Here is a 27,990-nt window from a genome sequence, read left to right as displayed (position 1 = left end):
AAATTACTTTAAATTGTTATTTAAATTTAAATTTTTAAAATTTATTTTTTATTTGTTTAAAATTAAGTGCTAAGTTGTTCAAACATATCCAATTTTATTTATACTTATTCAAACTGTAATATAAATGAGTTTCATACAGCTACGATAAAAACTCATGCGCAAGAAACATTTTGAAATATTGGAACATTTAGTAATTTACCTTGCGGATAAATTATTAAAAAAATTATAGCTTTTCAACAAATTAATATTTCTGCTTCAAATTTTGGGAATATCTTTCTAAATGCTTTATTCAATATCTAAGAAATTTTCATTAAAATTGGTTGATATTTAAAAAAAATCATTTTGAACCTGAAGTGTCCCCTTAAGCAATATGGTATTTTGCGCACCCTGTTTTTAACTTTTTGTTGCGTTACGGTTTAGTCCTCCCACTTTCTCTTGTTTTTGACATAGTATTTTGTTTTCTACTCTTTACCTGCATTCTGGAAAACGGCGAAGGTAGAATCGCGACTACAATTAAATTAGGCAAAGGGTTACTTGTGAATAAGTAGTGATAGATATGTATAATTTGACACTTTAGAAATAAAATCTGAAATTAGATTTTTTTCCCTACCGTATGTTATTTTTAATTAAAATTGAGGGTCCCATCTAAAACACTTGAATGCTTCACATTTAGCAAAACATTTTCAAAACTCTTTGAAAAAAAGGCAAAAATGTCATCATACGAAAACAAGATAACTCTCTTTTTTATTAATAAAAATCCGATTTACAATAAAAAATTAAAACCTAGCATTTACTAAACAAATACAGACAATTTTATTCTGACATGCTTTTTACAATTTGTAGAGTAACATTTTGACTTAAGGCGTTTTGAAGTTTCATTCTTCAAAAAGAATGAAAATTATTTAAATTAACCGAAAAACTGTCTTGATATTGAATAGAAATTAAATGTTAGGAATTTGAAAGTCGCAAGAGATTTAATAAAAATAAAGTTCAACTCTGTTCATGTCACCTTTAGGGTAATTCATGTCACCTTTAGGGAAGAAAAAAACATCCGCAGAAAATAATTCGACGCATTGTTTATTAATTTTCTAAAGGATTATATGAAGTAAAGGGTGGACTGACTGACTTTAGTACAGTTTTAATAAATCTTCAAGAGTCATAATTTTAAAGGGAGAGGAATTTTTATCCAAAAAGTGAAGCACGACTTGTTCATTAATCATAATCATTATACTTTTGAATGTTTCGTCTTTTTGTTCAAATGCTTATGGACAGGTTTTTAGAATTTTAATTAATGCAAATATGTCTACAATTCTTAAATATATTCAAATCATTCCTGTCTTTTCTTTCTACTAACTGTGAAATATTTTCTCTCTCTAAGGATTTTAAGATAATTTTCGTGGAATCAGTATTGCATGAAATTGCCAAATTTTAATTTCTCTTAATAGCTGCACATTTAACAAGTGACCACCCTTCTCTTGGATTTCTTGGCTTAAATTTTAGGATTAAAATTTTCTGTCCCGAAATGGGGTAATTTCTTGTTTTTTTTATTTATTAACTAAATTGAATTTTATTATTATTTAGTGCTTTTAACTAGTTAAAATAGCATGTTAAAGTACTTGGAGCTGAGTTAAAAAATAAGAAAATACGTAAGTTAAATCTAGTTATGCACCTTGTCGAGAAGTTTCTACTCTCCTAAAACTAAAGCCTTTAACCCTCTAAGCATTAGTTCAGCAAAAATAACTTTTTTAACACGTTGCATGCCACGGGGGTCACCGGTGACCGGCAAAGCCAGGAATATTGGAAACACATAATTCGAGTAAATTTTTAATATTTTTATATTATTATCGTAACTAAAATGGTTTGAAAAAACTAATGCAATTAAACACACAAAAATAATTTTATTTATCTACACAGAGATGCCAACTTGCTCCGGACTGCGAATAAATATTTTCAAGTGGTAGTTTATAAATTGTGATTCTTAGTATAATAAATTGAATTTAGTAGATTTTTATCCATCTCTATTTCTAAACAATTCGTGGCTTATATAATTCACCACTTTTTTTCAGATAGGCTTTTTGCTACTTAGTGTAAATATTTATGCATATGTCTTCTGTAAACTTGGCAGAAGAGCTGCAAAATTATAGCAGTGTCAGCATATATAGCATATATTGGATCTTTAAAAACATATGAATTAGAAATCAAAATTTTTATTACACATTCTTTTTGTCTGAAATCGCTAAATGAATAATGCAGAAATAAGTGTCTTTGCCCTACTTTTAAAACTAAAATGAATAAACAATTCGAATTCTTCGTAATCTTAATTTTTCGATATCTTTAACACTCATAACCAGGCAACAACAGAAACACCTTTTCAAATCAAATGTTACAAATAAAGAATGGTTCAGACTCAAATTTATCTTTTTTGATTGCTAGCTTGCCTTATTTCAGCGTCTCGAGCACCTAACAAAAATATTAGTATTTTTTTTTTTAATCGAACAGAATTTCCAGAACGATATCAATATCGATGTCTTTTTAATGAATCCATGATTGGATGTATGTCCTAATCATTGGAACAAGATTTTTATCATCAGTGAAACAATTATCAGAACGCAGACAATTATCAAACCATTAACCTGAAGATTAAATTATAATTAAGAAACCCTGAGGAAATATTAGACATTGAAATAAAAAAATAGTAATAAGAAAAAAAAGAAAGCCTCTTAACATAGTCTACCGAAATTATTTAATTATAATAAACATTTGCATTTAAGAAAAAATTGTGTTTAGATGTTCTTCAAAAGGAACCTTCGGATCGACAACCTGCTACTCTGAAAATAAAAGATTTTTTTGAGTTTCATTTAATTCCAAAGTTTTTTCCGTTTTGTAAAGCTTGTTACGATAATAGATGTAAAACTTGCCCCCATATAAAAAACATAGAATTCAAAATAACGATAGCTGATTAATCTGAACAAAATAATTCATAAAATCAAGAGTTACTAATAAAAGTACTTAGAAACTAAATATTAGTCTACCTCTTGCTAACTCTGGGAAAATCTGAATTAAAAAGCGTATAAGTTAGCTACCGTCAAATTAACGGAGCTAATACATTTTGTGAACATACATTTTTCATTCCAGCTTGGCATTGTTTATAAATATAAGCTATTCAGCTCCAATTTCATGAATATTATTATGACTATAGGTAAAAAAATATAAATTATGAGAATTTGCAATGGATAATTTTCCACTGAAGTTACCTCTAATAATTTGCCAACTTTGAAAAAATCTTAATAAAAAAACGTATAAGTTAACTACTGTCAAATTAACGGAGCTAATACAATTTTTGAACATTGTTTTATTCCAACTTGGTATTGTTTATAAATATAAGCTATTCAGCTCTAATTTCATGAATATTGTTATGATTATAGGTAAAAAAAATTTAAATTATGAGAATTTAAGATAATTTTCCACTGAAGTTACCTCTAATAATTGTGATTTCAGCGTTTTGGCTTTTCTTTTTTCTTTAGTTCTTGGTTTCATTTTATATACATGGAATTCAGCTTCAAGTAGTTTGTCGGATTTTTCCATTGAAATATTAAAAAAGAAGTGAGAACGATGCCTTGATTCTGAAAATAAATAAATAAATATATAAATAAAATGAAAGAAAAGAAAAAAGATATATATTATAAATTATAAGTATAATTCTGCCTGCAACTGGATACATGCAACTAGAGAAGAAGAAGATCATTGATACACAGACACTTGGCCTATAACCTCAGTGCTAGCTGGTTATTTATAAACGAGATGGCGTGTTAATATTCTGGATATTGCTAGCTCAGGTGAAGTTAAGTTTCTCCACATAAGTTACTTAGAATGTTAATTAACGTGAAGTTAATTAAATACAACACCGTATCTCATATCAGATTTGTTAAAAAAAACTCTTTCGTGTCTACGTCTTTTATTTAACCTAGAATTATTATTTGTTTATGATTTTTATTGTAACCGTTATTATCTTTTGATCTAGCAATTTCGTTGCACAATTAGTTCGATTATGTTCTTCGTGGCTTCAGGCCTGTCTTTGTGTTAAGTAAGATATAAACAAGAGCTTTTTTATGAAAGAATATAGAATGTGACACTTAACAGAATTCATATTTGGCGGGCTAGGATTACTCGAAATAGAACGGAAAGAACAGTTGCTAGCATAAGCGAATGCCACTTTTCTACATCTAATTAGGATAAAAACACATGCTGATGTCGTTAAACTCATAGTGATTGAGTTCGTTAGTGATTGAATAGATTTTTTTAGGACGTGGGAACCCGGTATTCGGAGGTAAGGAACATAAATTAAAAGGTAAGGAACAAAAAGGATTTTGTTTCAAATTATAACCTAAGGTCTGGAGAGGTTGAAAACACTAATTTTACAATGTGCAAAAAATAAATAAACAGATAGATAATTTGATTTTTCGCGATATTTTAAGATTAGTAAACAATTTTAAATGAAATTATTTTTCTCAAAGTATGGAAACTAAAGAATCTCAAAATTTCTTCTCGAAGTTAAAGCTAACGCATTACAGTTTAGTGCTTTGAAAAAATAATTAACAAAAATTAGAAATAAAAAATAAAAAAATAATTGCACCCAAATAGTAGCAGCTAAAATACTAATAATAACTGCTTACAACTTTTAATAACGTTTTAAAGTGCACAAAATTTCTTCATCAACAAATCGAGAAGATAAAAATCATTAAGAAATTTCGACTTTGTGAAAGTCTTAAAATGCATAATTTATGATTTTAAGTGGATAAAAATAAAATCACCCTTCGTTAAAAATCAATATTAAGCCTAGAAATATTTGCCTGAAGACAAAGTAAATAGTTTAATATCTTACCCCTTTCGGCTTATAGATTTAAAGAACAAATTGATTTGCACGCTTAATAGACATCATTATTATCATAACTAAATGCTGCTTAATACTGTAATAATGCTGTATAATAAGAATACTGTTTAACATCAATGGAGAATTATTTCCTAGTATTTAAAAGCAAATGTTAAAATCGAGACAGTTATTATAGCAATAACAAATAAATTTTTAATAGTTAACTTTTTTAAAAAAATATTTTAATTTTTATTCTTACGTAACTCAACAACAAAAAACTCATTCTCACTTAGAAAAAATTTTGGTCAAAAGTACCGAAATATAGTAAGGCTTACTGCGTTTTGGCTCTATGGAAACACCACAAAAGCAGGTAATTCTTATCGAAACGCTGTGGTACTGATTTTTTATAAAATTAAAAATACAATAAGGTTTCATTATCATGCTGTTTGGTAATGTGGTAATTTTTTCTTGATACCGCAGAGCGTTGCATTTAATACATCTATTCGGTTAAATTTAATTTTCAACTTTATATTTTAACTAAATGTGTGGTAATAAGAACTATAATTTTGAAAGCCTGTAATTTTCAGCATATAATTATCATATTACTGGTTTAAATACCGCATATATTGAAAAGGACTCCATGGACAAATGGTATTTATCAAAAAAGTAAAAAATGGTAGGGCAAGTGTTTCAATATTAGAATTTATTTCAAAGAAACCAGTTAGTTCTTCCTTACAAAATGTATGAATAATATAAATATTTATGTTGTTGCATGAAGTTTTGACACAGTACCTTTTCAAAACTTAAATGGTAGGCAACAAAAGAAGTATGCACTTCTTTCGTAAAAGCACTCTCTTCAGCTTTGAAATATTTGTGTCCGAAAATTTAATGGATTAAAATACCACAGATCAGAGAACTAACATATATTTTAAGATACCCCAAATGCATTTTTTCAGATACGGTGAGATAAAATTTAAGATTTATTATTATGTAATCATATAGATTCTTTGAAGAAAAAAAAGTACGTATCAAAAAATAATAAATTTCGACATTTGTAAATTTTATTTTTGTCGTCAGTTTACCCTTACCTTACCACCATTAGGAAAAATATTTTCTAGAAACTACGGAAAATCCGCAATAGTTAAAGTCTCTGTATTTAATGGTCTCCAGGTATTACTTGAGTATGGTACGTGTGTAAACAAAAAAAAAAAAAAAAAAAAAAAAAACGTCTTTTTTTATTAACGTCTCTTTAAACGTCTTTCTTATAAAAAGATCTTTATTTCTTTTTTTTATAAATTTGCACTCAAGTAAATGTCAATCATGAGTAGAACGAGAGAGAGAGGGTGAGAGAGAGAAAGAGAGAGAGATGATGCCAGATATAAATCTGAGCAGTTATAATGATTTCTTTTAATAAAAATAAGAATAATATTGAGTGACCAGAACAATTCCTTATTTAAATTGTTATAAATTTCGTCAACGAGTAAAATTACTTCGCCTTTACTTCTTCTGATTGAGTCATGCAATTTGTATTTTTTAGGTTAAACTTTTTTGTTCAAGTTCGCTCAGGTAATCGTATATTTCTTTATGATTAACATGTTAATGAACAATTCTCATATAAAACTGAAAAAATAATTGTATATTTAGAAAACAAAATACTCTGTGTTCTTGTCGAAAATATTGACGTTTAAGTGGAAAAATTTGATGAATGAGAAGCATTTAGGTGGTTGGCGAGCAGAGAGAGGAGTTTCCTAGTATTTTTTTTTTTTTTTTTTCAAATGAACGCTAATTCTCCTGCAACCAACTTATATTGCAAATATCTCCCAATACTTGACCCAAGAGTTCCTTTGTCTTCTGTCTGGATTGGGTTCAAAATTACAAGGATACGGAGTTGAACATTGATAGTCGTAAATTGAAAATTCGATCGATCTTCTGTATCTTGTAATATAATCCTAGAAACGACCAACTATTGAAAAAGTTTAAAGACAAGTGAAAAGTAACAGAAACGTACTGTTTTTTATGTTCAACTCAGGATGCAATGTGTCTGTTTTCAAGAAACTTCAAAATTAGTTACTTAGTTTATTGACATATCGCCTGGTGGATTAGAAAATATAGTTCTATTCTGCGAGTCGGACTATTTCAACTGAATATCTACGTAAGCAATTGTTAATTTTGGCCTCAGATTGTGCCAAATTGTTGCTGCAAGCAAATTTTATGGTTTTTTAATGGTGCTATAATAAACTCTTTATAGCACCATAACGGCAATAATAAATTCTTTATTACAGCCGTTCCTATTACCGTTATGCATAAGGATTTAAAAAATCTTAGAAAAATTTAATAGTGTTAGTGAATTCACGAAAATTCTTATAATAGTTTTCTTTTTTATACTACCACTTTAGCTTTACGGAGTTTATGTCAAACAGTTCTCATACAGTTATATTTTCCTTATATAATAAAATAGTGATGGTCGCAAATATGTTAAATAACAGAAGTTTATCTCCTTTTCGTAAATACTATTCAGTTTTCATAAAACCAGCAAAAGTCCTAATTATAGGTGAAGATAAATACGTGCAAGAATGCTCTTGTGTAAGAATTATTTCAAATTAAGAAAATATATCAGTGATAAATGCATACTTTAGCTATTATTTAACTCAGTATATTATATAAGTATTTATGCTATATACTTATAAATTTACTCATCAGATAGTTTGTAGGAAAATTCATAATATTATTCTATAAACATTCCAAATTAAAATATTTTTCAAAGAATATCTCAATAGTCACATAGGACATTCCAAGACATTCCAATGAAGAATTCTTACTATTTCGTAAAAGTTTTTTTTTTTTTCTTTTTGAGAAAGGAAATAAGTTTAACCCAAAATATCGTTTGGTGATGAAATAAAATAAAGTAAGAAATAAAACGCAATTCTGGAATGAGTAAAAATTATCGTCAAGAGCAAATTCCCACACAAGTCGATGTTATGTATCCACTCATTACCCATAACTCAACTAATACATTAAGAACCGTTCACGGTAGCCTACGGCACTACGAAATGGTTCATTCTATATGATTATCGACTCGTCTATCGGTCCTTACGTATTTTAGAGACGGATCTTTTTCTTTGCTAAATATACTATCGATACTATTTCTTTTTGCCCTCACCTTCAAAGAATTACCCAATGACTCATTTGCAATTCAGATCGAACTAAGGCGGCTCCTTTTTTTTAGGACAGAAAGACATTAAAATTTTCCTGGGCGAAATTTCACAGATGATCTCTGGCAACAGTAGTTTTGTGCAAACGATATCGACCGATATTTGGAATAGCTACCGTTGCACTATCATAAGAAGTCTCATGCAATATAATCTTTAAGAGTGCGGAAAGAGTATTTTATTTTTAAGATAATCTCTTTCACATTATCATTTTTATTTATTATTCATTTCAGATTTTTCTTTTTTTATAATTTGCAATGTAAGATTGAAAATAAATGCTAATAATAAATAAAAAAAGCTTTGCCCTAGCTGTGTCAAAGAAGTTTCACAATATAAGATAGACTGGTTTTAAAATTATTGGTATTAAAGCTAAAAAGAAGTTATTAACTTATTCTTATTTTATTTTTATTCTTAAACTGATTCTTATTTTATTTTTATTCTTAAATTTATTATTATTTTATTTTTATTCTTAAACTTATTCTTATTTTATTTTTATTCTCAAACTTATTCTTATATTTATAAAAGAAGTTATTATCTTCCAACCAGTTAGTTAATAAGAAGTTATTGATTTATTTTGGTCGATCCGAACTTTGCATAAGTAAAGCTGCCATCATTTATAAAAGCTTCAAGTATGATCTTTCACATTATGTCAAGATTCTTGCCAGGTAATATCTTCCAAAACAATTGCTGGTAAAAGAAAAATTGTTTACATAGAGTTAGTGATAAATTTCTTTGATTAACCCCTGTATAGTTTCCTATGTATTTTTTTTCTACGCCGAATCATATGATGGCAAAATCAAGCTGATAGCTTAGAAGTTACACAGTAATTAATAAACATGAAGTATGCAAAAATGAAATTTATAATTTTATCTATTGAATTAGTACTGTCCATGTTTCTTTACATTGAATTATTTATATGAAATGAGACTAAGACAGAATCGACAAGACTATAATATTTCAAAAGTTACAAAAGTTTTTATGCATAGAAAATATAGTTTCTGTACTTATCCTGCCTACTTGATCTGATATGACGATATGAACATGAGAGTGTTTAGAACATACACATTGCTTGCGTTGAGATATATCTCACTTATCAAATTTTCTTTTTTCTTTTTTTTTTACCCTCTTTTTCCATAAGCATATTCAAGGTAGTTTCATAATCTTTCTTCGGGTAGGGAAGTCCAAACCACAACTTTAAAAATATTTCTCAACACTTTGTTAATTATTTCCGTATTGAGCCATACGTTTGTTTATTTATTTATTTCCAACACAGAACTGGCTTGTTTACGGACACCTTGTAACGATCAGTAATTTATATACCCTTGAAATATATTTTTAACCATTAAAAAACCACCACATTTTGCAGTTATTTCATTTTCTTAAAGAATATAAAATGTTAACTTTATTATTTCACCTTTTAAATTTTACATGGTGAAATTAATGTATTCATGTTTTCTAAAATACATTAAAATATGATATCAATTCAGTTTAAGTGCTAATTTGCTATTCTTTCTTTTATTTTAAAAAAAAAGATCATTTTTACTTCAATATAAAGTGTTTTGAAATGCAACTTTAGAGGCGCAAGAAATGAAAAGGAAAAAGACATAAACCATAAACGCATCAACATAATTTAAAAGTTATTGTGTCAGGTCAAGACAATATCGCGCCAAATTACTCCTGTAATTTCTTTATTTTAAGTCTCGTTATTAACTGTGGTCCCTTGGACCGGGACCCTAAAATTCGAATTGGACCATCATAAAAAAGTAAAAAGTCGTTCGCCGAATCAGCTATCAATGTAAAAGGATGGTACACTGTTTTTGTTTTTAGATTTTTAGTTTCTGGCTTTAGTCTGAGTTGTTGTCAAAAACTAACACATTTCATCATAATTATGGGCATTATTCATATTCTTTGTGTTTTTTTAATTTAAATTCACTTAATAAGCTATTTTAAGAAAAAAGTCCAATGGAGAAAAACAACTAAACGGAATAGTAAAAATGAGGAAGAACTATTAACATTTTTTAGAGCAGTGGTCTCCAACTTCCGGCCGTAGACCAGTTATGGAACATTAAATTATTTATATTTTATTTACTGTGGTGCATTTCTCTCGGGTTAGTGCAACTTTCCATGGACAATAGGTTAACTGTGTGCTGAGAGGCGTCTCCTAAGGCTGCACATAATGCAATTGTATTTTACTTTGAAGGCATATTTAAATACAATTAAATTGAAATTATTAAATCAAAACAATTTAAAATATAAACAATCAACATTAATCCACCCTCCTCCTTTTCGACAGGCTGCCATAAAATTATCAATTGCTGACCTGTCAGAATTGGAAAAAAGGTTGAAGAGCACTGTTTTAGAGGACCAATGACAAAATTTTCTTAATTTCTAATCCTCTGTTTAGTTTAAATTCGTTGGTTCGGAAATGTTTTACTTTGTTCACAAACAATGGGGAAGTAAAGAAAAACGCAAAACTACATGCACAAAAATCGAAAACAAAAAAGAAATGGAAGAAAGAGAACAAATAGATTGTAAAAATCTTTAATTGCTCCCGTCTTTCTGACTTGTCTATTGATCTGTCTTGTTGTCTTGGGGACCAATCGATGGCATAATCTAAAACAGGTGTGTCTCTGGAAAATACACGTGAGTTTCTTTCGTCGCGTGATTCGGATGTAGGGAAAGAATTGTCAGTTTTCCGGTTTCCTTTAATTTTCCGGGATTTCCTGGTGGCAGAGAGATGAACCACGCAAATAATTGCTTATAGTCTAACATATAAGGCCATTGCCCTAAGAAAACGAGGGGAAATTTGAGAGTAAATTAAATCCGAAATCAGGCAGAATTTTTTTTTCCAGACCGCAATGCTTATAATGGAAATTAAATAAAGTTATTTTATGAGCTGAAATTGTTCCTGAACTTTTTGAACTATTATGATTGCGTAATTTATTCTATTTATTAAATGCTTTAATTATGTATAAGTTATATTATGTGAAAAATACAATACAAAAATTTGAAAAACTCTTATATAGTTGAGATTTTTCACGTTGTTTTATTAAGGCTCCTTTAAATAGTAGCGAAATTACAGCAGAATTTGCAATTGTAAGCGGGACTTTTTTTAAGGTATCCGACTAGTTTCAACGCTATTTCTTTTTTTTTAAATTTATTTAAAATTTTAATTTTATTTCGGATAAAAATTATAAATTTTAAGTAAAATTACAAATTTTTTTTCAAAAATTGATCTTAAAAACTACAAATTTTTGAAATTACGCTAACAGCTCTACAAAAAGTTGTTTTGCATGAATTTCAAAAAATTTATTTTAGATCAACAATGTGATAGCCCGTGCTTTGAACTAAAATCTTAAACAAATGTTTAAAATTACAATGAAATAAAACGAAATATATTGTTTAATCTTGAAATTTTAAAACTCTAAATAATCTTGCTTAAAGCTCGATAAAAATAACAAATTTACATTAAGACCTTAACTTTTGATTCAAAACCTCTCTAGCATTATACAAAATCTACAGGCGAAATTTTAAAAAATTCTAAAATAAACTTTTTTTTGGAATGTGTGTTAGCATAATGAATTTTTTTCAAAATCGTTCACGCCTTTAAAATTTTTAAATGTAAAAAATTTCTAAAAACATTGAAAAATTGATAATTCAAAAATTAATTCCTAAATGAACTTTATTTGTACTAAAAAATATAATTTATTCAAATGAAAAAGGTTAAATTACTCAAAGCACAGCAAAAAACACTTTAGTTTCGTTTTCTGAGTTTACTTCCGGTTTCAGTCACGTCTGTCAGTTGACGAAAAAACTACTACAATTTCATTTCTAAAAATCGGAGATCAAATATTTAGACGGTTTTGGACAGCTAATGAACTGAAGTTAAAATAAGGATAATAATAAATAATGAATCGAAATTTTCGTCGAAATTGCCGATTTCCATCTAGTAGGATACTTTAATTCTGTACACACATAATCAAAGCTGCCAACCCGTAAACTCTAGCTCTAAATAATTAAGTAAGTAAAGGTTCTTTAACCCTTTAACGCACAGATTGTTTGGAAAAAAAACCGGCCAAAAAAAAAACACACACACACTTTAGAACATTGTCTTTTCTTTTGGTGAACAATTTTGATATACTGCGCTTTTGTTCCATGGAAAAAGGCTATATTCAGATATGCCAACTGCTCCGGACACGCCAAAATAATTTTAAAAAACGGTAAATAACGACAAAGTAAATTTTTCAAATATTTGACTATTTTTGCTTGCTTTTTAAGAGGCATTGCATTACCTAATTATTATAAAGTGGTGAATTATATAAGTTAACGAATTATTTAGAAATAGAGGTGGATAAAAATCAACTAAATTCAAATTATTAAACCAAGAATCACAATTAATAAACTACCACTTTAATATATATATTGTTGTCACAAGTTGGCATCTTTATATATTTTATTCTTGAATAAATAAATGTGATAGCTTACAATCCTATGTAAATAATAAATACCAATAAAACGATTTTTTTTTCTTAGCTTTCACATTGTTATTTTCAATTCTCGATTATATTCGAGTGGAGAAAAATTATAGCAGCATGGAATACAACGCCGCTCGAATTATCTCGAGTGTGCACAGTTTGACCTGTTTAGCGCGCTCGAGAGCACAAGTTAAGGGATTAAATTTTGCCATCACCTAAACACAATACTGCTTACTTTTATCGACATATTATAAAGATCTCTTAATCATCTATATATTATCATTATTAGCGCCGTTGAACAACCGGTCAAATGTTTGAGTTTACGACTACCAAAATTCGACTTTATAGCCTTGTAATTTTGAACCCAATCCTGAAGACAAGGGAAGTCATAGATCAAGTATTTGGGAGAAATTTGCTTTCGTGGACTGCTCGTTTTGAAACCAAATCTACTTCGTTTCAACTCTGTTTTTCAAAGAAATTATCTATTCGTGATTACTACAAAAATAAATTATTCAATATACTATAATAGTACTACAATCGCTCGTCGTGTATATATATATATATATATATATATATATATATATATATATATATATATATATATATATATATATATATATATATATATATATATATATATATATATATATATATATATATATATATATATATATATATATATATATATATATATATATATATATATATATATATATATATATATATATTCTATATATATATATTGTCGAGTCTCAGTAGCTCAGGGGTAGAATTCGCTTCTATAAAGCCGAAGATCCTCGGTTCGATCCGGGAAGCGGACACTCATTTTTCTATTTAGTTTATGAGCATTCCAGAAGCTTCTGGAATGTTCAGTCTACGTCATTTCCTCTTTCGTTGTTCCTAGGAAGCTTCTAGAACATTCTGAGATAGTATAAAAGCGATCCCGTGATTGAAAAGAAGGGTTCTTCTGGGCGCAGACTAGTTCCCGGTGCTTGAAAATTCCTGATGTTAATAAATTATCAAAACCTCATGTTGTAATCTTCACTAAATATAAAAACTTTAACGTGACAAATTTGGTGGAGGCGCCGGGTAAGAGTTAATCTCCCAATCAATATCACGGAGCAAAACACTGACTGGCTTAGAAGAAGCCGTCGAGTCCAAGGACTTCTACCTGAATTTGGACTATACGAAAAACCTAAAGAAGCCGTTCCTGAAACGACTGTGCCAAAGACAGCCATGGCCAATGTGCCAGAGACAGACATGACCACTGGGGACCAACAGGATATGAAACCTGCATTTTGGATGACGCCCACAGTTGCTGCTGAAGCCAGGAAACCAACAATCTTCCTGGGTACTCCAGGACAAGATCCGACAAAATGGCTGAAGGAATACCAGAGAGTGTCATCGTACAATCATTGGGATGACACTATGCAATTAGCTAATGCCTACTTCTTCCTGGACGGCACCGCAAGACAATGGTACGAAAACAACGAGGAATCACTGACGTCTTGGACTTTATTCGAAAATGGTTTGAAAGTGACCTTTGGAGACAGCCAATCCTACCTCAGACGAGCCAAAGACCACCTCAAGTCTCGCGCACAAAAATCCGGCGAAAGCATCCAGTCTTACATTCAAGACGTTCTCGGACTTTGCATTCAGGTTGACCCGACCATGGCCGAAGGAGATAAGGTTTCCCACCTCATGAAGGGCGTCGCAGAAGATGTGTTCCAAGCCCTTCTTACGAGAGAAATCCTAACAACAGCCGATTTTACAAAGTGGTGCCTGTACATAGAAGAAATGAGACAAAAGAGAGTGGGACGGTACAAGTTTGCCAGATTACCTAATGTTGTCCCTATGGCCGCAGTGGACGAAGCACCTGACTTGGCTGTGCTAATTCGTCAGATTGTCAGAGACGAAATTCAACATGTAAACGCGCAGCCATTCGATGTCCATCCCCGTGAACTGCAAACTACTGAGGCTTCTATTCGAAACGAGATGGACCGATCCATAGCAGCCCTTACAACCAACCGACCTCCCTTTATCACGACAGGACGCCCGATTGCAAGACCTCCTAGACGTTTCACTACATACGCCGCAAAGCCACAAAATAATGTTCCTTGGAGTGAACCCCAACGAAAGACCGACCTGTGGCGTACCACGGATAACCGTCCGGTGTGCTTTCATTGCGGACGACCGGGGCATGTCGTTCGCTATTGTCGGGAACGCCGAACCATATTTAACGACTACCGATCCAACAACCCGAGAGGATATCCGTCAGCTGACTATGAAGACGATACTACCTACGACGCACCTCCCAGACGAAGATCCCCTAGTCCTGCCCGAGGACGGTCACCGATACGTCGTATGAGATCTCCATCGCCGATGCTGCACCGCCGTTCCAGCCAGTCGCCAACCCAAGAGGAAAACTAAGCCTTGCGCCCTCAGTGGGAGGTGAGGCTGCAATTTTTCGAAATCCTCCATTGGCCGCTAAATTGCAGGGAAACCACATCGACATTCTCATCGACGACGAACCCGTAAAAGCACTTGTGGACTCTGGAGCATCCTTTTCCGTTATCTCCGAATCATACAGACAAAAACGACGAAAAGTCATGTTCCGAGCCTCAAAAGACACTATCCTTAAGGTCGCCGACGGCAATTTTGTGAGACCACTGGGTACTTGTGTATTGCAATTGACCATAGATGATCGAACACAGCCCTACCAATTTACCGTGATGCCGAAGTGCAGCCATAGCGTTATTCTCGGTTTTGACTTTTTGAAAGCATCACAAGCCGTAATTGATTGTGGCCGAGCTGAACTTACCTTTGACGAACTTTTACAAGATCAACCAACGAAGCCTTGTACCTTTAACCTTCATGCTGTGTCTGACTTTGTCATCCCTGGCCGTTCCTTCAAACGCATTACAGTAAAAGCCCCAGAAAAACAAGAAGACATTGATTTAATAGTCGAAGGAAATAAAATTCTGTGCATTAATCAAGGAACTGCTATCCCCTCCTCTATAGCCTCCTTTATCAATGGCGAAACTTCAATATGGGTGGCTAATGGACATGCACAAGCACGTCACATCCCAAAAGGCATGTGCATTGGTTACGCTGAGCCTGCCAACTCCGACTACTTGAACACGTTGACGGAAGTACCTTCATACGCTGATGTTGAAGACTCAAAGCGCACTGACCTAGTCGACTACTCTCAAATGATGGCCGAAACCCTGAGCACGGAGCAGCGAATGCAATTGCAAAACCTGCTGAGAAGCTTTCAAGACGCATTCTACTACGGACTATCGTGCCAAGAATACAAAATAAAAGTGAAGCACAAAATAGACACCGGAAGCCACCCAGCAATCAGCCAAAGACCATATCGAGTATCTCCTACAGAGCGACGCATAATCAATGACGAAGTTGACAAAATGCTGAAACGGGACATCATTCGACCATCAGAGAGTCCGTGGTCGTCTCCGGTTGTGCTAGTTTGTAAGAAAGATGGAAGCTGGCGATTTTGCGTTGATTATCGTCGCCTCAACAAGGTCACCAAAAAAGACGTTTATCCTTTGCCCAGAATAGACGATACTCTAGACTGTCTTAAAGGGGCCCAATACTTTACATCGATGGATCTGCACTCTGGTTATTGGCAAATAGAAGTGGACGAGGCTGATCGGGAAAAAACAGCGTTCGTCACTAGTGAAGGGCTATATGAATTCCAGGTGATGCCGTTCGGATTATGTAATGCTCCTGCAACGTTCGAGAGAACTATGGATAACTTATTACGTCACCTAAAATGGAAAATGTGCCTTTGTTATTTAGACGATATAGTTGTATTTTCGCACACATTTCCTGAACACCTTCGGCGATTACGCTGCGTGCTATCCTGCATTCAAGAAGCCGGACTTACTTTAAATCCCAAAAAGTGCCAATTTGGCGCTAACGAAATCAAAATCGTTGGGCATCTTGTATCCGGACGAGGAGTAAAACCTGATCCAGATAAAGTCGCAGCTGTACAAAATTTCCCTACACCGACGACTGTGCATGATGTCAGAAGTTTTCAGGGTCTGTGTTCTTACTACAGACGATTCATCCCAAAATTTTGTTTCCGTGCTAAACCCCTTCAAGAACTTTTAAAGGGAGACTCAAGATTCTGCTGGGATCAGGCCCACATAGATGCATTTAATGACCTCAAATCGGCGCTGACTTCACAACCTGTATTGGCATTATTCGATGAAAACGCACCCACCGAACTGCATACCGACGCCAGTGGATATGGTATAGGAGCCGTGCTGGTCCAGCAACAAGACGAAGAAGAAAGAGTCATCGCATATGCTTCGAGGACCCTATCTAAAGCCGAGAGAAATTATTCGACCACTGAACGTGAATGTCTGGCAGCTATATGGGCAATAGGGAAATTCCGCCCATACCTCTTTGGGAAGTTCTTCAAAATTATTACTGATCACCACTCTCTATGTTGGTTAGCCAATTTACGAGATCCATCTGGTCGACTAGCAAGATGGGCTTTAAGGCTTCAAGAATACGACGTCTCTATTATTTATAAAAGTGGAAGGAAGCATGCTGATGCAGATTGCCTATCACGAAATCCTGTTCCTAACGAAAACATTTCAGGAGTTGAGTCCCTTGCTGCGGTGACTGACTTGGCTTCGGAGCAACGTGACGACCCGCAGCTTGCCAAGCACATCAGAGTCTGCAAAAATTCCGCCGACTTGTCAAGCGCAGGGTTCTCCATGGTGAATGACATCCTTTGCAAGAAGAATTTTGACCCATCTGGAAAACAGTGGCTACCAGTCATTCCTAAGAAAATGCGGTTAGAAATTCTCCGCCATTTTCATGATGAACCTACTGCTGGACACCTGGGATTGACAAGAACATATGATCGTCTCCGAAAGAGATTCTTCTGGCCGGGGATTTTTCGAAGCGTGCGCCACTACGTAACACATTGCAAAGAGTGCCAGCGTCGAAAAGCTGTCCCACTGAAGCCACCCGGCTACCTGATCCCCATACCTCCAGCCGAAGTCCCATTTCAGCGTATTGGTATGGACTTGCTTGGACGTTTTCCAAAATCACAGGATGGAAATAAATGGGTAATCGTATGCACCGACTATCTTACACGATACGCTGTGACAAAAGCTATTCCCAATGCAGAAGCTCCAGAAGTAGCAAAATTCTTTGTTGAAGAGATTCTTCTAAAACACGGAGCTCCGAGAACCATCATCACGGATCGTGGTCAAGTTTTTCAGTCGAGACTCATTGCCGAGATCAACCATCAGTGCAGCGTAGTTCATCGGATGACGACCGCATACCACCCTCAGACGAATGGACTCACCGAGCGCTTCAACAAAACTTTGGCAGACATGCTATCCATGTACATAGACGTTGAACACAAGACCTGGGATCTGATTTTGCCGTTCGTCACGTTTGCTTATAACACAGCTAAGCAAGATACCACTAAGCATACGCCATTCTTCTTGACGTTTGGACGAGAGGCTGAAACAACATTAGATACCATGTTCCAGTACCCCATCGAGGATTCGGAAACAGACTTCATTGCGAGGTTGAAGATCCGTGCAGAGGAATCTCGCCAGTTGGCTCGGATCCGCACTTTGGAAGCGCAAGAGAAAGACCGACGTCGCTATGATTCCAAGCATCGCGCAGTGTTCTATCAGCCTGGTGACTTGGTGTGGATTTTTATTCCTGTGCGCAAGGTAGGTCGCTCCGAAAAACTTCTCAAAAAGTATTTCGGCCCGTATCAAGTTTTGCGTCGCATTTCGGAGGTCACATATGAAGTTCAAGATTTTGACCCTACATCCAGGAGGCGTAAACCAAAGGACATCGTTCATGTTCTCAGGATGAAACCCTACTATGCACCAGAGGCACAAGAGGACTTGTTTCCAGGCACACCGAGTACAGACCAAAACATGCGGGTCGCCAGAGTTCAGAATCAAAATGCAAGAACTGATGTCTCCAAGGCGACCACGGCCTATTCCGGACCAATAACAAGATCACGCAGGCACCTATAACAGCGAGACGCTGTTCTTTTAAGACGGGAGTAATGTCGAGTCTCAGTAGCTCAGGGGTAGAATTCGCTTCTATAAAGCCGAAGATCCTCGGTTCGATCCGGGAAGCGGACACTCATTTTTCTATTTAGTTTATGAGCATTCCAGAAGCTTCTGGAATGTTCAGTCTACGTCATTTCCTCTTTCGTTGTTCCTAGGAAGCTTCTAGAACATTCTGAGATAGTATAAAAGCGATCCCGTGATTGAAAAGAAGGGTTCTTCTGGGCGCAGACTAGTTCCCGGTGCTTGAAAATTCCTGATGTTAATAAATTATCAAAACCTCATGTTGTAATCTTCACTAAATATAAAAACTTTAACGTGACAATATATATATATATATATATATATAGAGAGAGAGAGAGAGAGAGAGACAAGTTTCTCCAGCTTTAATGAAATTTTGCTGACCACTTGTTTAAAATTTTAATCTCAAACAGCTGAAATACATATTTTTTTGGAAAAGTTGCCTGCATGCAATGTGCCAGTAATTGTTTTTTTTTCCTGCATTATTCTATGCAAAACTTTTTTTTAAATTATCTGTGGCAAAAGCATTATTAACCCTTTCGGGCCGACTGTCACAAATACGTGCCAGCATAAAACCGTATCAATCAGGGTAAAAAGATAAAACTGGTAACCAAAGTAGTTTATTTGTGGGCGGGGTTATTATTGTTTGATTTATTTAATTCACCACTACTTTAGTTCAAAATAAAATTATTTAGTTCTACTTTGAACTAATATTGATTAGATATATGAATAAACTAACAGTAATTAAAGTAAAAGCAAAGTGTGACTGTCAAATGAGCAAAGCTTGCATTTAAGATACCGTTTTTTATTTAGTTACATCCTGAGTCTGATTTTGTACAAATGCTTTTATGAATCACCCATTCCCAAAGGGTTAATCATCAAATTCCCATCTTTTATAATTTCAAGTTCTACTAAAAGACAAATTTAATTTTCGCATTCTTTTCGTAAATTATGTTTTGGAATTTACCAGTTACTTTTTATTAGAAGTTTTATACTAACGAAGGAGCAAACAAATGCAATTCTATACAACTTTTTTTTCAATTTATCCAAAAAGTAGCTTTTAAAAACAATCTAACAGTTAACGAAATTTTAAAAGCAATTACCAAAGCCTAGATATCTACAATATAATTTGTCTAAACAAAACATTCAAGATCCTACAAGGCTAAATGCTGAAGCCTACCCCTGTAGTTCCCAAATTGTGTTCGTAACACCCATGGGTGTCTCTTAAGTTTAAATGGGATGCCACGACAAGGACACAAACTCATTAATTGGACATTTTAAGATTACTACGTACCTTAGTAATGTCTCTTTTTAATTTATTTTTTTTCCATCACATTCCTATAGGATAATAACGATGATTACTGTAGACCGGAAATTGATGAGGTTGCAGTTTTTAGCATTTTTTGCATATTTTGACTCCTTTCTACTTTTAGTGATCTTATAAGATTTTTAGCTCATCATTTTGAAGATTAATGGAATTTTTTAAACATTTAGGCACTATTTTTTATACATCCTTGAACCGCGGATCCCAAATGATGTTCTGCGAGTTTGCACTTTTTGTAGCCAATGATGGAGTTTTGAAACCTCTGATTATATTTAGATCCAACCTATAATTCATAATTTACTTAATTAATTATAGATTTTTAATAAATTAAGGGTTAATGTTGCCTTTATGAAATTGATTTCAAGTAAAATGCCGAGGAAAGGGCGTTTTTTTAAAGGAAAATATAAAATTTCTAATAACAATATATCGAACTAATTTTGACAAAAACAAGCATTTATGAAATATTCCTTTATTTATTCCTATCGCGCTTTTTAAATCAAAATAACTAGATTCTTCAATAAATAAATATCTCTTTACAATAACCATTTTCAACGTTTATAGCAGTTCTTCTGAGTTTTCATTTCGAAATTAACCATAAGTGGTAAATAATTTTTAACTTATATACAAATTCATATCTATACTAGATTAGCACAGGACAGCAAAATGTTGGACATGAACCTAATTTAAGATTGTTAATGATTTTATTCCTTTTGCTATTTAAACGTTTATCATCATCACCTAACCATGGCTAAGCAACTAGCTTCATTTTTAAGCATTTTTAAGCTTCATTTTTAAGCTTCCTACTATGCCTTAATGGCATAGTAGGAATGTCACGTGATTTTGACTTTTGTCGAACAGCGTGAACAGCGCCTGAACTAGTACCTATCTCTCCCAACTTCCACAGCACAACCAACGAAAGGACTTTCAGTCACGACAGACATAACGTGCACCTTGCTGTGTATACTCGACGGTTGTTTTGTCAGTCACCAAGATCGAACTCAGTGCCCCAGCTCTCCACTTAGAATAACGGATTTACCTCCTTCATTTTCAGTTAAAAATACAGTTTGTGAAAAAAAACTTTTTAGCTTTCTCGTGCATATGAGCCTCATGTAAGGACGTACGTATTATTGCTTCAAGCTGTTACTCAGATTCGCATTTGTGCTGTAATTTGTATGTAGTCCTCATTTGGAGACTTTAAACAGTTCTTGGAAACCACAACAGGTGGCAGGTCATTCAAGATAGTTCAAAGATTATGATCTCTTTGGAAGTCGATGACTGACTTAAGAAAGAAGTAAAAAATCTAATATTGTGTTTATTTATTTTGGAAGGTATATTACATTACTGGAAAGGTTAATATTGTTTTTGTCTTCTTATACCTTATAAATGAAATTTGAACATTCAATTTTTCATGAATTTATATTTTTCGTGAAAATTTATATTAATAAAATATATCACAAAAGCTTACATTGTCACTTGGACAGCACGACTAAGTGGTTTTGTAGCATATTTAAATATTTCTTAAAACTCAAGTGAAAAATTTGTGCCTGAGCCGGTAAATAATGTGCAGATAATATCGTCCAACAACGAAAATCAATTCTTTCTATTCTATTCATGAATGCGCACGGTTCTGTTTTAAGAAAATAGCTGTAGTTATTTTTTAATTCAAATATCAAGTTATGTATCAAGTATATTTTTTAATTCAAATATCAAAATACCACTCTTTTTAAAAAAGCATTTATAATAAAATAAATTTTATTATCAATGCATATAACATGCTTCCAAAATGAATAATATTAATGCTAATAGCAACCAATAAAAAGGTGGCTATGTCTTTATTAATCGAAGAACTCACGATTGACAGCGATGCCGACTGCTCCAGATTTCACAAAATACTTTAACCTCTTCAGCCCTAAAGTATCCACAACTTGGGAAAAATTAAAGAGTGGTGTCCAACTTCTCTCAAGACTGCTGAAAATTTCATTAATTTAACTTCCAACATGGGTGAAAGCCCTTATATAGCAAGACGGAAAAGAGAAAAACCTGGTACGTAAAACATTTCATTCCAGCATTTTTTTCGAAAAAAATGAAATATCTGTAACTATCAAGATTTCTTTTATAATTCTGGCATATATATAAATCTGCTTCTTTTCCAAGATAAAGTGTTGGATATGAGATGACCAAAAATTTCGATGTAGGGGGTCATGTGAGAAGCGATGGATTATGCTGATCAAATGATGCTGATGTCATGCTGTACTGAAGTCCTTTTCTCCCTTGCAATGCCGGTCATGCTGAATTGATGCTGATTATCCTGAACGTTATAAGGTGAGTGTTACTGATTTTGATCTCGTCAGATTCCTGAGTCGGGAGAGACAACTGACCATTTTGATGTCCGGATTCTGAGCCCGCCATTTTGTTTTGTCAAGTCATGCCGTATCATAAAGCAGCTCGTGGTGGAAAAGTCTCACTCTCTGGTCGTAATTCACCATCGCATTGCAAAGATTCCACGTCATTAGAAGAAATCATTGCTACTTGTGGGATTTCAAAAAGATATTTTCCATCAGTTGAACACGAACATATTGACGATCTTGTAGAGTTTTACACTCAGTTTGATACAGAGGAGTTGATTCGTTTAGATAAATTACTTAGCAAACTACTCATTCAAATAAGATCAAGTTACCCTGGAGACTATGAATACTCATACTTCCTGAAACTGACAAATGCAGCTTATCACGTCAGATGGAAGAGGAAAAACTTTCAAGCAGAAGAAAACAAGGAGATGAATAAAAAATCCGTTGAAGTTGAATCAATAATGACTGAAACTAATCCAAACACTGAAGACATAACAATGGAAATTAAAGATGAAAACCTGAATACAACACCAAATACAGAAACTGACACGGACATCAATGTTAACAATAATACAGAGCCACCAGCAAAGAAAAGAAAAACGAAGAAGAAAAAGCAAAATGCAGTCAAAATAATTGAAGATAATTCTACACTCATGTCTACAAACAGCTGTCCTTCTTCTAGCCACCATAACTCAACCGATGACGTCACTATCTTGCCGACAACAAAACCCAAGGATGATACCGACAAGGTACGGGATCCGCCCAACAAACCTGAAATAACACTGCAAGCCAGATTTATTAAGGTTTTGATCCGGGGTCTGCCTGTGGACTTTGATGCAGATGCCATCAATACAGAATTACAGAAAAACAATATTGAAAGCTTTAAAATAGTGCAGTTTAAGAAGAGAATGGGAGAGGCCTATCGGCTCCTTCCACTTTTTCTCATAATCCTAACATCAACGGCGAATCAAAATAGTATATTCGAAATCAACAACATACAGCAGATCCCGATCAAAATCGAACGATTTCGAGGAGGTCTAGGACCTATACAATGTTACAACTGCCAAAATTATGGACATACGCAAAGCCACTGCAATGCACCTGCAAGGTGTGTAAAATGTGCTGAAAACCACAGGTCACATGAATGCAACAAAGACAAAACAACACCTCCAAAATGCTGCAATTGTTACAAAAGCCACACAGCGAACTATACTGGGTGCGAGACCCGCCCCAGCAGAAGGAGCCCTCGAGCAACATCGACGCCTAAACTTGCTCACCGATTAGTGTCATTAATCAAAGAATTACAAGAATTGCTCAAAAATGAAGAAGTGCTCCGCCTTCTGCGGGGGATCATCGGGGAAACATCTCAATCCCAGTGAGTTCTATTTTTATTTTCAAGACTCTAAAGTTAAATTCACCGAACTTTTCATTGCAGACTTTTACTTACGTTAAATTAAATTACATTAAGATTTATTTTCTGATAATATAGCCAATTTATGCATACATATTTATTAACTTATGCACGTTAAATTCTTTTGCAAATTCAATTGTATTTAAAGAGCAATATTTCTCTGATAAAATATATTTACTGCATTTTCTCCAAATATGTTATTTTATCATGTATCAAGGTATGATTTATCTATATGCATCAAATATGTCTTTCATTTTTCAAAAATCAGTTATTGTACATATCAAATCATGTTTTATCTTAATTTTTAATTTAAGTCTACCATCAATATTTCTAGTGTTATGTAAAAACGCCAATTTGTCATATTGAATTTTTTCATTGTTTTATTATTTCACAAGCAAACGGCTTGATTTTTTTATGGCTACCACAATGTTTGCCAAATCAATGTTTTTTACCTTACTGTATGTAATTTAATGATGAATGGGATAGGGGCCGCTTCGCGGCCCAGGAGCCCAGTTTATTTAAATAAAGAAGAAGATCCAAGATAAAGTACTCATCATCGAATTACTACTACGGATGAATCGGTTAATGCCGCTTCGCGGCAGCGCACCGAGATTTATATGATTTCTACCATTCTACCATTCCAAGATAAAGTAGATATTGTTGAAAAATTTAAAAAAAGAATAAGTAAAATCCTCCCCAAAACTAGCTATAACTGAAATGGTTTCACTACCAGCCTTTCCTCTTTTCCGTCTCGCTTTCACCCTTGACTTCCAATTAATTTTATAAGAACAGTTTTGAATTTTTCAACTCACAATGAACGAAATGAAATTATTTTTTAGCAGATATGAATACTTTAAAGTATGTATATTTTTCCAAAATGTAGCTACCACTTTAACAAAATGATAATATCAGGTCAGAAGAGGTTAAAAAACGACAAAGAACTACAGACTGCTCAAATTTGCAGATTATCGGTTAATTTTGCTAACTCTTTAATAGGCTTAAAGCCTTTGAATTATTTAGAACAGGGGTTTCCAACTTACATGAGGCCGGGGGCTGCAATTAAAAACACCAGTCAAATGGCGGGCCGCAACTTTATCAACATTTTATATAGGACTCTTATATGTTTGATGGAACATTAAATATTACTGTCAGATTTCTATCACGTTGTACAAAACAAGCGTGTTGAATTACAAATTAAAATTAGAAACAGATTTTTAAGCAACATGAGCGATTATTTTTGTATTTAAGTAAATATTTTCTTGGATGCAAAACATGAGAAATAAATTTTTTTGCGCCGTTGGTTATGTTAAATATCACAGAAACAAAGAAATTAGCTTCTTTTAACGAAAGAAAAGTATTTTAAACCCATATAGATTTTTAACGAAAATTGTCCGCAAACTAATATAGTGACAACTAATTAGTTCGCGGGCCACATAAAAAGGCTTCATGTGTCGGATGCGGCTCGCGGGCCACCAGTTGGTAACCAATGATTTAGAAGTAGTGGTGAGTCGAATCCCTAAAATAAAAAATCGAATTTCTTAAACAAAAAATCATACATTAAAAGACTAAAACTCAATCCGCTTTCTGAAAAAAATTGGCATCTCTGTCATTAAAAACATTTGGGAACAAATTTTATGTTTCATTTAAATAAATGATTGATATTACCTGGTTCAAGTTTGAAGAATTCAAATCGGAAATTAGTTTTGTTTCGAAAGCTACAATTTTTTAAAAAAATGATATTTCAATTTTAGTTTTATAGCCTAAAATGTACAAATTTATAAAATACGTTTGGGTTTATATACAAACGCATAAACTTGTCTGCTGCCGAAAAAATAACATTTAAAGGAAAAAAACACATGACCTTAACTTAACACATTGCATCAGAAACTGAAATTAATTATCGCTTTTTTTCTACTATTCCTTACGTGGCCGAAAAGTAGAAACAATTCACTCGAGTGAATTTCAAAAATTCTACGTTCGGAATATATTATTAAATTACATAAAAACTTTAGCAAATCTTAAATCAATAACTCGAAAGTATTTAAGATCTTCATTCCCTTCAAAAATATATAAATAGTAGATAACCGCGACATGTTTGAAGAGCTTCAAAAATAGGCACCCATTTTCAAGCTTTGCCAAACGTGAATGAGAAGAAACAAAAGTTATATACAATAAAAAACGTTAAGTCGCAAAATTAAAATGGAAAAGTAAAGGTGAGAAACAAGTCTAATAAAATCGCAGTAGCCGAGACAGAAAAAAAAAAAAAGATTAAAAACAGAAGAAGAGAAATCACATTGACTGAAAGGGGCAAATCAGGATAAAATGCGTTTCCACGCTCTATAGAGAGATGGTTGTTGTTACGCATTCCCCTGGAGAAGGAAAGCGCTGTGGTCCAGAAAGCCCCATCTCTTCAGTTCCCCATATATCTGCAGAAAGTCCCGATCAACCAGCAGCTGCTTAAAAGAAGCACCAAGGCAAAAAAGAAGGTGATCAGGACTAGCGAGTTGAGAGTAAGAACAAGGTTGGAAAGTCTTCTTCCCATTCCCTAATTTTCTAATGATGATACTTCACTTTAGTTTAAAAGTATTAAAAATGTGTAATTTCAGATCAAAATGTTTCCACTTATATTATTAATACTATATTTTTTGGGGGAATACAATCCTTCCACAGTTAGAGTTATCAAATCAAATTCTTCTCTTTAATGAAATTATTCCCATAGTCAAAAGTGCAAAATACCTTGGTCTGGTCATTAACAGTAAATTTAATTGGAAAGATCACGTCAAAACAGTTACCAACAAAGCACAAGCGTTTACTCTACATCTCAAACGTTTACTCTACATCTCAATGATCCATCCCATCCTGACTTATGCATCTCCAGCTTGGTGCAACATCTCCACATCACTCCTTAAAAAACTCAAAACATGCCAGAACAAAATCCTCAGGAAAATAACAAAAGCAAGATGGCTTATCAGAAATAAAAACATACATCGCAACCTCAACATAGATTCTTTAGATCATCATATTGCAAAGCTAAATTTCAGACGTTTTGAAAAAACCATAAATTGTGACACCGCAGGATTCAACGAAATTTTTACTTTTGAAAACTTAAGAGAAGACGTAAACCTCAGGCCGATGGCAGCTTACTTTTGCAGTGACGTAATTTTATCTAAAATTCAAAATATTTAAATTCCTTTTATTTCAATTGCATTCCAATTACCAGAAAGAACCACCCTAAAGATCTCAATTCAAGACGAATGGGAAAAAGGCCGCTAACAGCCCCACGCGCCCAGTTAAATATTGATGATGATGATGTTAGAGTTATCCTCCTCTTCTCTTAGTTTATTCTATTCAAATTCGATGAAGTAACAGATAGTCCATCCGGCTAGGTATTCTATATTCTATGTTTAAAACGAGAAATCTTAGAGATACTAGCTTTTATCTTTAAAAAAAATAAAATTATCTTAAGCTACCGCTTTTTATTTTTTACTATCCTGATTCTGATTCCGTACGACTAAATTTATGACTCCCGAAAAGGCTAAGTAAATCACGACGTAGCAATGCCTGTATTAAAAATGTCTTTTTTAATTTAATAAACTTATCATAAAACGCGCTCCAAATCTCCGTAGTAAGCCCTTGAACTCACATAGCTTATATACAAATTTGACATCCATCAGATGAAAACTACTTAATCTTAAGTAGTTGCTAAATCGGAGAGATTTTCTCTTGCTTTGTCTTGAATATTTTTGGAGGATCCATGGGAGTTCTGGACTCAACGTTCCCGTGTGCTCTTTTCATAAATATAAAGACTGGTTACTGAACTACTTCATTTTTAAAATTTATCTAAGAAAAAAATCCTTCTTGGGTACCATAACATATCGCTCATGGACTGCAATAGAGGCACAACTCGAAAAACACGCGTTTGGACTAAGAACAGGTGTAAACATGAAAATACACATTCTTTTCATCAGCAATACTAGCACAACTCATAATTCAACTTGAAGGTAATCTTCGTTTAAGCAAACTAAAGCACTTCTTACGCATTTTCTTTAGCAATGAAAACTTTAAACCCACTTATCTCAAAACATGATTTTTTGAGTTGTGCCGCTATTGCAGCCCATGAGCGATATCACTAAAATAATTACCTAGAAATACATCTAAGATTTTGAAATGTTTTGGCAGTGTTTGAAATGTTTTTTTTTTTTTTTTTTTTATTGTTTATCGAGCAGTATTGAGTGGGATACGAGGTAGTGTAAAT

At 33.3% G+C, this 27,990-nt stretch overlaps 2 protein-coding genes across 2 annotated transcripts in view; one reads left to right on the top strand and one right to left on the bottom strand.

The window, feature by feature from the left end:
• The window catches only part of LOC107441097 (bone morphogenetic protein 2-A), a 51,741-nt gene that overhangs the window by 10,157 nt on the left and 13,594 nt on the right, over positions 1-27,990 (bottom strand). Inside the window, exon 2 of the mRNA XM_016054244.4 lies at positions 3,478-3,623. Within this exon, the coding sequence (XP_015909730.1) occupies positions 3,478-3,623 (146 nt within the window). The remainder of the gene's footprint in view (positions 1-3,477; positions 3,624-27,990) is intronic.
• On the top strand, positions 13,324-14,984 carry LOC147811022 (uncharacterized). The gene has a single exon (XM_087161255.1). It carries the CDS (start codon positions 13,791-13,793, stop codon positions 14,982-14,984), a length of 1,194 nt encoding a protein of 397 aa, XP_087017381.1. The 5' UTR covers positions 13,324-13,790.

Source organism: Parasteatoda tepidariorum, chromosome 4 (assembly GCF_982258835.1).
Source record: "Parasteatoda tepidariorum strain Cologne lab strain chromosome 4, Ptep-v5.0, whole genome shotgun sequence".
NCBI lineage: Eukaryota > Metazoa > Arthropoda > Arachnida > Araneae > Theridiidae > Parasteatoda > Parasteatoda tepidariorum.
Note: the sequence above shows the minus strand (reverse complement) of the source record. Positions and strands in the feature narration are given on the sequence as shown.